The sequence below is a fragment of the Impatiens glandulifera genome, chromosome 5, assembly GCF_907164915.1.
Source record: "Impatiens glandulifera chromosome 5, dImpGla2.1, whole genome shotgun sequence".
Classification (NCBI taxonomy): Eukaryota; Viridiplantae; Streptophyta; class Magnoliopsida; order Ericales; family Balsaminaceae; genus Impatiens; species Impatiens glandulifera.
The window spans coordinates 5779129-5791293 of record NC_061866.1 but is presented as its reverse complement, the minus strand read 5'-3'; the positions used below and the strand labels follow the sequence as shown (position 1 = coordinate 5791293).

The 12165-nt window shown below is 37.6% G+C and overlaps 3 protein-coding genes across 3 annotated transcripts; 1 reads left to right on the top strand and 2 right to left on the bottom strand.

The window, feature by feature from the left end:
- The first annotated feature begins 1221 nt into the window (after nt 1-1221).
- Nucleotides 1222-3946, top strand: LOC124939951 (cation/H(+) antiporter 20). Its single transcript, XM_047480416.1, has 3 exons — nt 1222-1426; nt 1489-3462; nt 3528-3946. Exons 1-3 carry the CDS (start codon nt 1250-1252, stop codon nt 3870-3872), a joined length of 2496 nt encoding a protein of 831 aa, XP_047336372.1. The 5' UTR covers nt 1222-1249; the 3' UTR covers nt 3873-3946.
- On the bottom strand, nt 3906-6163 carry LOC124939953 (probable ADP-ribosylation factor GTPase-activating protein AGD6). Its single transcript, XM_047480417.1, has 3 exons — nt 5159-6163; nt 4998-5087; nt 3906-4539 (listed from the first exon to the last, which is right to left on the bottom strand). The coding sequence occupies exons 1-3, from the start codon at nt 5954-5956 to the stop codon at nt 4075-4077; spliced, it is 1353 nt and encodes a 450-aa protein (XP_047336373.1). The 5' UTR covers nt 5957-6163; the 3' UTR covers nt 3906-4074.
- Nucleotides 6164-7601: 1438 nt separating this feature from the next.
- Nucleotides 7602-10157, bottom strand: LOC124937586 (pentatricopeptide repeat-containing protein At3g53700, chloroplastic). The gene has a single exon (XM_047477872.1). It carries the CDS (start codon nt 10046-10048, stop codon nt 7733-7735), a length of 2316 nt encoding a protein of 771 aa, XP_047333828.1. The 5' UTR covers nt 10049-10157; the 3' UTR covers nt 7602-7732.
- Nucleotides 10158-12165: the final 2008 nt, after the last annotated feature.

Sequence of the window (12165 nt, the reverse complement as noted above, 5' to 3'; positions counted from 1 at the left end):
AATAATTTAACGTTATAAATAGAATTGAAGAAAAATATGCATTATTAAATATGTTTATAATACTCTTTTTAATTAAGTTATTAGTGTGGTTTTTCTTTTTAAAAAAAAGAATATTACTTATGTGAAAATAGACTATTCTTAAAAGAATGGATGGTCATTATTATCTTCTCAATATTGCTCATGGATATGTTTGATGCTTGCTTTACTCACATGCTTCTTGCATACTCTGAAATAGTATACATCACCAAGTAGTGCATTTCAAATTGATAATGACAAAAGTTAAATTGAGATATTTTACTACACATATAATATTTTATTTTAATTTCAAAAGAAGATTAGGGTTTTGATAATAGAAATTACAATTCAGAGAGTAATGAAAACAACAAAGATTAGTGTCATTTTACCTAGTCTAAAATGTTCACAAAGCCATAGAGCTCAAGGTTTAGAAATTGTTTTCAACATTTTCAAAGGTTTAATCAAAATTGAAAATAATTGACTGTGACAATATAATCTAAACATCATTAAAATGCCACACAACAAAACTATAGACTTTAATCTCAATAAATAAAAGAGTAATAATAGAGAGCGATAATTTTATGTCATGAATGATGTGACAACACGTGATTGAACTAGAAAATGAAATTTTTTTTTACTATTAGATTTAAGTTTAATCACGAGTTACCACATCATTTCTGACACCATTCATGACCAAATTTTTCTGTGTTGTATCATTACTCAAAACAAAATAGAGTTAATATAATTCAATAATATCATTTGACAATACATTTTCTAATCAACTACAATAACCAAATTTACTTTTTATGTGGAAGAAATGATAAGATATATGAATGACTAATTTATTTGAGTGCTTAGAAATTAGAACTCATTATTCTCAAAATATATATTCCTTTATGAAAGTTATATTAACAACATTATTTTGTCTAAATCTATTGCGATATTTTATCATTCAAATCCATCTAGAGAAAGAGTTTAGAATCGATCACATGACTTATTTCAAATCCATCTAGAGAAAAGGTTTAGAATCGATCACATGACTTGTTTCAAATTAATTAGTGAGACCCGCATGAGATTTGAGATATGTACTATAATGAAAGTAGCCATCAAATTTACTTCAAAGTTGAAACCACCTGCGTGAAAAATACTCCACCATTGCTTGAAAATGACAGATAGACAGCATTGCATATATAAATAAAGAGATGGATCATTGAAGTAACAATAGTTGATCATTATGGTGAACATAACGTCGATCAAGACGAGTTCGAATGGTATATGGCAAGGAGACAGTCCTCTCGACTACGCCTTCCCTTTGCTCATTCTCCAGACCATTTTAGTCGTCGTTCTCACCCGTTTCATCGCATTCCTACTCAAACCCCTGCGCCAACCAAAAGTCATAGCCGAAATCCTTGTAAGTAATTCTTTAACTCCATTGCCTCTTCTCTCAATTTCTAACTTTTTATGTATTCTTAGGGTGGAATTCTGCTTGGACCATCAGCGTTTGGAAGAAACAAACAATACTTCAACAACGTTTTCCCCACATGGAGCATCCCCATTCTCGAATCCGTCGCAAGCATAGGCCTCCTATTCTTCCTCTTCCTAGTCGGCCTCGAACTCGACCTCTCCTCCATACGTCGCACCGGCCGCCACGCCATTGCAATCGCCGCTGCTGGCATCTCCCTCCCATTCCTCTCCGCCATCGGAGTCGCCTCCATCCTCCGTTCATCCATTTCTGCCACCCATAAAGTAGGTTTTGGACAATTCGTCGTCTTCATGGGTGTCGCACTCTCCATAACAGCCTTCCCCGTGCTAGCTCGGATACTCGCGGAGCTCAAACTCCTTACCACGCGAGTAGGCGAGACCGCCATGGCAGCTGCAGCCTTTAACGACGTAGTGGCTTGGATTCTCCTTGCTCTCGCGGTTGCACTTGCCGGGAGTGGGACTCACGAGAGCCCGTTGGTGTCTTTGTGGGTCCTACTCTCGGGAGTGGCTTTTGTGTTATTCATGATGGTTGTAGTCCGACCGCTTATGAGCCGAGTGGCACGTCGTTGCTCCCCGGAGCACGACACCATCCACGAGCCCTACATATGTCTCGTGCTCGTCGGGGTGATGGCGTCCGGATTCGTAACGGATTTCATCGGGATTCATTCGATATTCGGCGCTTTCATATTTGGATTGACAATTCCAAAAGGAGAATTTGCAGACAGATTGATGGAGAGGATCGAGGATTTCGTGTCCGGGTTGTTGTTGCCCTTGTATTTCGCATCGAGCGGACTAAAGACCGACGTAGCCAAGATTAGAGGCGCGGAAGCTTGGGGACTTCTCGCACTTGTTATATCAACCGCATGCGCCGGAAAAGTCATAGGAACATTTGTAGTGGCCATGATGTGTAGGATTCCGGCGAGGGAGTCGATCACACTCGGTGTGTTGATGAATACGAAAGGCCTCGTGGAGCTTATCGTTCTCAATATCGGCAAGGAGAAGAAGGTCCTTAACGACGAAGTGTTTGCGATAATGGTCTTGATGGCGTTATTCACCACCTTCATAACCACTCCAACAGTCATGGCTATATATAAGCCCGCCCGTAGCAACTCGGCTCAGACCCACCGTCGCCTCCAATCCTCTTCCCCAACATCAGATAACACGAAAGACGAGCTTCGGATCCTCGCTTGCCTACACGGCCCGGGAAACGTTCCTTCTCTCATCAACCTCATTGAGTCTGCCAGGTCCACCAACAAGCTCGGCCGAGTGAAGCTCTACATCATGCACCTCATGGAGCTAAGTGAACGCTCCTCGTCCATCGCCATGTTCCAAAGGGCCCGTCAAAACGGCTTCCCTTCCTTCGTAGTGGGGCGACGAATTGGGCGAACCAGTAACTTAGGCAACGATCTTCGCGATCGAGTAGCCGTGTCCTTCCAAGCCTACGGGCAACTCGCTAGGGTAAGTGTTCGGCCCACCACTGCCGTATCCCCGTTATCCAACATGCACGTGGATATTTGTCATGTAGCAGAAGATAAGAGGGTGACGATGATCATCCTTCCTTTCCACAAACAATGGAGGAAAGGGGGGGAGTCGGGTGATGACTTGGAGGAGGAGAATGTAGGCCATGCTTGGAGGGGAGTCAACCAAAGAGTGATGAAGGAGGCTCCGTGTTCGGTTGGTTTACTCGTGGACCGCGGATATGGAAGTGGGTTCCAATCACAGACACCCGGTTCCACTCAAAGAGTGTGCTTCCTATTCTTTGGTGGACCGGATGACCGGGAGGCACTCGAGCTTGCCAGCAGAATGGCGGAGCATCCTGCGGTTAAGGTCAATGTGGTGAGGTTCGTAAGGAAAGAAGAGTTGGAACGTAACGACATCCAACTAAGACCGGCACCAAACAAATGTAGAGAAAAGAGTTACAGTTTCTCAACTGCCACTATGAACCGCGACCCTCAGAAGGAGAAGGTATCGTATACCGGTTCATCTATCGCATACACACAATTTCTAACGACTAATAAACATTTTTGCAGGAACTAGACGAAGAGACGATATCAGAGTTTCAAAAGAAATGGGAGGATGGTACAATTGATTACAAACAGAAGACATCGAGCAACATAATCGAGCAAGTTTTGACAATAGGTAGGAGCGGGGAACATGACCTAATAGTTGTGGGAAAGGGTCGGTTTCCTTCCACAATGGTGGCCGAATTGGCAGAACGACAAGCCGAGCACGCCGAATTAGGTCCCATAGGCGACGCTCTAGCGTCGTCCAACAGGAGAATCGTGTCATCGGTCCTAGTGATTCAACAACACGACATAGCCCATGTCGACGATGTCCCCGTGTCGAAGAACGAGAATAATTCGTCCGAGGTTTAACCTCGGTATAACTAATACCCTTTTAAACTCATGTAGCTATTAATAATACATATGCATATCAATTCCCAACTAAAGAAAAATAATCCTCGTTTCAATAAACATAGTACACACACGATCAATACTATTCTCAAGAATAATGTCAATTTACCACACCATTTAAAAAAATGAAAAAAGTTTGGATCAGATAGTATTGCATCTAACCTCAAAGAAATCCGCCTTCAGTCCATTTCACATTGGATTTGCCATTGTGATCTGTAATGCCATTCTTGGAAGATGTAGTATTGTTGTAACTATAGTCATCATCCTTTTGATCATCCCAGCCTCCCCATCCATCATCATCAACATTATTCTTTTTGGGTTCTTCTTTCCGATACCCATCGTTATCCCAATCATCCCAAGAGCTCGAGGAGTTTGTAGTAGTAGCAGCAGCAGCTGAAGACTTCTGATATCCTCCGGAATTAGAATTCCATCCTTTATTATTAGTAGAATCGTGAGAGAATGACTGATTATTATAACCGTTAGCTGCTGCAGTGGGAGTTTCTTTGGTGAACTCGTCCATCTTCTGGGTTGCCAATGACATGACTCCTTTCATGATTCCCCACGTTTTCTGTCCAATCTCTGTTGTTTTTGCAGTAACCACACTAGTATCGTATCCTCCCTCTTTCATCTGTACAAGAACAAACCATGTGGCCAATATACCATAAATCTTACAAAAACTGAAAGCATTGGAAACAAATCAATCAGAAAGAAAGAAAAGAAGCCAATGGATTTTGCTATAGAACTTGAAACATTGGAACCAATGTCTATAATAATGACTTCGTTTCTTAAATCTCTTCTATTTGTATCTGGATGCGAATAACAAGGCCTATCTGGACTAAGTTTAGATACAGCTTGTTTCCATACATAATCTCATATAGATCCACACCCAAATGAGAAAATTGGATCAAAATGGTGTCATAAAGAAACCATCAAATATGTTTATTTGGAACCCTTTTGTTTCTTCTGGATGTTGACCCAGATAAGATCACGTTCTTACAGTTTCTCGGCTAGATCCAGATCTAGATCGAGAAAACATTCAGAAGACAAGTAATGAAGCTGAAACAAGTAAACTATAAACTGATATACCTTGGAAGAGAACTCCATAGTGCCTACTTGAACAGCATTTGCAGCAGATTGAGCTGCAGAAGCTGCAACCATAGATAGCCTACCAAATCCCTTGAGGAAAATATGTTTGTTAATTGAAAATTCTTGTTAAGAACGAACAATGGAAACATAATCAATCTCACCTGAGTTACAACAGAAAGAACATCATCCTGTTGCGCATTCTTTCGAGGAACAGGAGCAGGGGTTGATCCAAATCCAACATACTTCCCACCTTGGGATGGAGCTAATCCTTCCGGCCGTGATTCATTCTCAGCCAATTTACGGGCGAAGAAGTTATCCTTATCCGCAGCCGACGCCTGCAATTGGTCTCTCGAATAAACATTATCAGTTGATTTCGATCGCGGTGGCATACCACCTCCATTTCCACCACTCCTGAAATCACTTACTGATTGATTCCTCCTTACATCAACCGAAGAAGATTTAGACCCACCATCATCAAAATTATCCCAACTATCCCAACCGCCGTCATTTCCACCTGAATTCCCACTCTTAGCACCACCACCAAGCGGCGGTTTCTTCTGATTTAACCCTAGATTCTCCTTCACTACAGGAGGATCCCGCCATGGCCGACCCTCAGCGATCGCTTGAATGCGATCGCGATAAACTGCGGCGGCACTTGTGTTGTATTTCTTTACAATATCCGTCTCCTTAGGAACACCATACGGTGAAAAGAATTCAATTAACCTATCGTTTCCACCGGCCTCCATCTTCTTCAACTGGATCTCAGACCAGGAATCCATTGTAACAGATCGAACGAAACTGATGTGAACACCGAGACCCCTATGCTTTCCAGAACATTCAAGACACATGAAGATTCCATATGAAACAGATGCCCATTGTGGGTTCTTTTGAGAACAATCGACACAAACCTTGTTACCAGATTTTGCTTGAAGATCCCTCAATCGTCTTGATGCCGCCATTTTTGCGATTGTGCCGCCAAATCAAGTTCAACAAAGAATTCACTCCTAACTTATCAAGAAAAGAAAAGAAAAATACTATCTATGAATTCGTCTATATCTTCCGATCGCAGATAGAAGAAATAAGAAGCGATCAGATCATCCACAGATTAGTGATTTATAGATCTAGAGAGAAGAGAGTTGTCTTCATTAGACTAGAAACCCAAATTGGTCCAAGTCTATATAACAAAGACCCTAAATCCAAATTCTGATGAAATATTTATTTTGTCCTTTAATAATTCCTTAAATCATAATTATTTTTTATTTTATTTTTTAAGTTAAAAGAGTCCAATTTTATTCTAAATAAATCAATGGAAAAATAATTGACCAATAACTTGTTTCCAAAATTATGAGATATTAACTTATTAACACTTAAAAAAAAAATTTAAGATAATCTTAATATAGTGTGGATCTACTTTCCTCTTCTAAATATTGAATCAAAGTCAATTATGAATCTTTGGAGATTCTTAATAATATATTCCATAGCTATATATGTTTCCAAGTTAATTTTATTTCTACCTTATAAGCGATAAGGATTCCTTTAAAGTTCGAGAGGCACACGCCCGACAAAACCCTTGTATAGCTTCTTAAATTTCTCGATAAAGAGAAAATACGACTAACCTTAGTTCGAATATATATAAAGAATTTATTTTCTTATACTTGTAAAAATTAACATTATTATTTACTTTTCAAATCTCAAATTTCTATATTGAAATATGATGGTTGATAATAAATACATGTTATTAGTTTTGGTTAGTTTAACATAATCTATATATATATATATATATAATGATGTTTAATTTTGAAAGTGTCTGAATTGCAGGGTCGAGAGTTGTGGTTAATTTGAATATATATGTGAGAGTAAATGGATACTTGGGTCGAATTGTGGGTTGACCCGCTCATAAACTTAAAAATATTAAAAATAAAATTAAAAATGTTATATGTATGTTTCGAATTTGCAACCTAACAAAAAAAAAGTATAATTTTTTAACTAACTAGGCTAATAACACATTATATTTTAAATTCAACACCAAATTTGATGAACGCGAGACATTTTTAACTAACTAATATATATATTATGTTTAATTTTGAAAGTGTTTGGATTTCCGGGTCGAGGTGTGTGGTTAATTTGGATATATATGTAAGAGTAAATGAATATTTGGGTCGAATTCTAGGTTGACCTGTCCATAAACATAAAACGGTTAAAAATAAAAATGTTATAGGTATGTTTCGAACTCAGACCCAAACAAAATAATTACAATTATTTAACCAACTATGCTAATAACACTTTATATTTTAAATTTAATACCGCATTTGATGAACGCGGGACGATATAACAATATATTTTTATCGTGTGCATCACAAGAGGATCTTCCTAGTTTTGTTAATATTCTTTACCAAAAATAAATGCCTTAACCCTTTTATCTAATATTTTTTTTAAGAATATTATATTAAATTATTTTAACTTTCTAAACTAAAAATATATATATTAACATTAAAAAGAAACAATTGTAATAAGTTTTATATCAAAATGAGTATGATTAATGATGCATATACATAAGAAGAAAACTTACTTATTATACAAAATTCTGTCAAAAGATAATGTTATTCAAATAAAAAATAGAGAATAATCTTTTCTAAATAGGCTCAATAATAATATATCAACATAGGTGAAAGTTTTAGTTTAAAATCGGGTTGCTCAAAATAGTCGAAAATCCAAGCCAAACCAAAACCCGAAATTCATCGATAACCTCTATAGGTTTGTTGCCGGCTCGTCAATAATCCCCCAAGAATACCCAAACCATCTTGAAATTTCCTAATCTTAAGAAAACCTCTGATCATCGTCTTATCGTCCTCAAACAACTTCGCTTTCACCATAATCGACTCGACCAGCTTAACCAAAGTATCCTCCATTGCTAAAGCCAAAAGCCCTTCGGCCAACATAGAAAACGACGAGAATTCAGGTACAAATCCTTTCCCAATCATTTCCTCCACGAAATCAACGGCCTCTCCAATAGGTCCCCCACCCGAACATATCCCACGAAGGACCACTTTATAAGTGAACGCATCGGGCGAAGGACTCCCTTTCTCCTCCATCTCCCTGAAGAACCTAACCGCTTCTCGAGTCCTTTTCCTCTTAAACAACGATTGTATAACCGGATTATAAGCTTGAGGAGTTATAACCATACCTTTCATTTCAATAGTTCTCAATAGTCTAGTGGCAACCTCGGTCCTACCCGCTTTACATAGCCCTTGAATTAAGGTACCGTAAGTTACAATATCGGGTTCGCAGCCGTTCGATGTCATCGTTTGAACAACATCGGCAGCCTTCTTAATATTACCCGCTCTACAAAAATGTAGGAGGATCGAGTTATATGTGAACTTATCGGGCTTCAAGCCTTCGAATATCATCTGGTCGATCATCTGAGAAGCTTCCTCCAATCGATTACTCTTGGAAAGACCGTCGATAAGCGAGTTATACGTGACTACGTTTCTCGAAACTCCTAAAACCTCCATTTGATCGAAAATTTCCTCAGCTTCTTCAACCTTCCTGTTTTTACATAAACCGTCGATTAACGTGTTGTAAGTGATCACGCTTCTTGAACAACCGCTGGATTCCATTTCTTTCAAGATACCCATAGCCCCGTCGAGCTTCCCCGTCGAACATAAACAATCGATCAACATGTTGTAAGTGAACTCGTCCGGTTTACACCCTTTGGTCTTCATTTCGTCAAATAATTCCATCGCGGAGATGAGATTTCGGTTCAAGCATAGACCCTGTATGAGGGAATTGAACGTGCATACGTCCGGGAGAAACCCTTTTTCTGTTAGGAGTCGAACAAGGTTCATCGCTCGTTCGACTTGATTCTCTTTACACAAAGTGCTGATTAGGGTGTTGTAAGTGACAGTATTAGTGGAAACCATCCGATCTAGAATTTCAACAGCTTCTTCAATTTCTCCCCTTTTGCATAAACCCGAGATCAATGTGTTGTAAGTGAAGATATCAGGGTCGAAACCTTCGCCTCTCATTAAATCCAAGATCTCGACAGCGTGAGTAACATGGCCTGCCTTAACCAAACCATTAATCAATGCATTGAACGTGAATTGATCAGGGTAAAAACCTTCTTGTGTCATCTCTTGAACAAAATCCAAAGCTTTCTCAATTCGACCTTCTTTGCAGAACCCGTTAACCAAAACATTAACAGTTATGTTCGTCGATCTGCATCGAGACGCGACCATTTGGTCTCGAATTCTCAATGCCCCATCAAGATTTCCTTCCTCTATATAACCTTGCATTATAGTTGTATAAGTTTTCTCATCCGGTGTCAATCCATACTTAGCCATATCTTCCATTAACAAAATTGCAGGTCTAATCTGATGAGCTTTACAAAGAGCCTTAATCAAGATATTAAAGGTTGAAACATCAGGTTTAATTCCAATAGAAGACATCCTAGAGTGAACATTTTCAACTAATCTCAGCTTATTTCCATCAACAAGAACATTCAGCAAGAAATTATAAGTAAAAGTGCCTGGTTTCAAACCAAACTCATTTTCCATCAAATCAAGTACGTTGATAGATTCATCATACAAGTCGAATTTGGAGTAATTCTCAATTAAAATCCAGAAAGTTCCTTCTCTTACCTCACAACATTTCGAAACCTTCAATTCCTCCAGGATTTGCTTCATGGAATCAAATGATCCTGTTTGCCCTAGCTTTTTCAGAACTTCTTCGTATATCGACAAAGTCGGTACAAAACTAGGCTGATTTTTAGCCCAATCGAAGATCCGAACCGCGGAGGGTTCATCCTCTTGGCTGCGAATTGCTTCCAAGAGCTGCTTGGATGTGAAATCTGGCGGGAGTTTGTTCAAGGAAGGGAGTGAATCATTGGTTAGAGAAACTGAGGATGCGGAAACTACAGAGATTCGCCGATGAAGACGACGATTGGTGAAGGAAAGGAAGTTAAAGGAGTTGGATGTGGTAGAAATCGGCGTCGTTGCGTAGTTTACTGAGGATATGGTCCATGGATGGCATCCGAGATAAGAAGAGAACACCATTGATGCAATTACCAATGAACATATGAAGAATTCCAAATCACAGATTCTGAGTTTTACTTCCAATCTAGAGAAGGGGTTTTAGCAGTGAAGGGTTTCCAAAGCCGATAAGACGCCGCCTTCTTGTTCTTATATTTGTTTTTAAAAATCAATTAAAAACTGAATTATAATTTTGGGCAATGACTAAGGTTTGATGTAAAATTTTTTTTTTTTTTTAATTTAGCTTAAAATAAACAAAATATATTTAAGATACCTTAATAAAACAATTAAAGTTTTTATTTTAAAGTTTTTTTTAATATATTTTATAATTTTTATATCCCTTCAGGGAAAAATGCTAGTGTTGGAAAATCTTTTTTTCTAGTTAGGGGTAGGTTTTGGTTTGAGCCGAAAACTCGAGAGGGTGACAGTAAAAATAATAATATAGTTAATTAGTTACTAATTAAAATAGTTAATTAATTTGAATAGTTTGTTAGATAGTTTTATGAATTATAATTAGTATCGAAACTCATAACAAGGGAAAGATGTAATATTTGAATAATAACTTTCTTAATACAATTTCAGTTTACACTTTTTTTTGCGGTAACACGTCACTCTTCCTTTTTTCTTTTATGTCTTGGCGCTATCTGAATTCAATTCATAAACTCGAAACTTCTTATAAAATGATTAACACTAAGAAAAGAACCTCAGATATATTTTACTTAATAACCTTCCATTCTATTTCGATTTTAGAAAATTTATGTGAAACATCGAATATATATTATAAATGGGAGTGGTCACAGACAATGGTCTAATTTGCCACAGCCTACATCGTTTTACAATAAAAATGACAAGGGATAGAAATATTATGACAAGAAAGTTTACATGATCAATAGAATGATCAGGATTTTGCTATTAAAGAAGGAGGTCTTGTCAAGCGCACTAATCTAGATGTTCCTGCAGGAAAGGGTATGCTAAGGTGTGTGGTCGAGGGTTAGGAGTATCAATTGATGGAAAATGGGCTCTAAGCGATCACGAGCAATCTGCAGTACGCCTATGTAATCTCTATTGGCTCGGCTGAACTGTGCCATTCTTTTAATGAATTAAAAATTTTGAAAATTTTATCACCTATAAATCTTCAATAATTTTTAAATAGTTTTATGAATTGTAATTAGTATGAAAACTCCTATATAAGAGAACATGTAATGTTTAAATAATAAATTTCTTAATACAATTTCATTTCAGTTTACATTTATTTTTCAAGATTTTAACCTTTGGAATCATTCGCGGTAACGCGTCACTCTTCCTTTTTTTTATGTCTTGGCGCTATCCAAATTCCATCGATAAACTGGAAACTTCTTATAAAATGATTAACGCTAAGAAAAGAACATCGAATATATTTTACTTACTAACCTTTCATTCTATTTCCATTTTAGAAAATTTATGTGAAACATCGAAATATATCATAAATGGGAGTGGTTAAGTAACCTTTCATTCTATTTCCATTTTAGAAAATTTATGTGAAACATCGAAATATATCATAAATGGGAGTGGTCATTCATAAATGGGAATGGTCATAGACAATGGTCTAATTTGCCACACCCTACATCGTTTTCCAATAGAAATGACAAAGGATAGAAATATTATGATAAGAAAGTTTACATGATCGATAGAATGATCAGGTTGGGATTGTTGTTTTTGATAGTGATTATGCTATTAAAGAAGAAAGTCTTGTAAAGCGCATCGATCTATTGTGGATGTTCATGCGGGAAAGACTATGCTAAGGCATGTGGTCGACGGGTTAGGAGTATCAATTAATGGAAAAGGGGCTCTAAGCGATCACGAGCGATATGCAGTACTGAGCTACGAAAAGTCTATCGAAAGGACCAAAGCAAAGGCAACTACGGCTATAACTGGCCCGCCTATGGAATCTATTGGCTCGGCTGAACCGTGCCATTCTTTTAATGAATTAAAAATTCTTAAAATTTTATCACCTATAAATCTTCAATAATTTTTCAATCTAGTTAAAGAATGATAAATAATTTCTGTCAACTTTCTTTTCTATATTATAACCTTCCCCTATCATTTCTTGCTTTAAAAATACTTAGGTCAATCTGAATCTAAATGAAAAAAAAGTCTACATA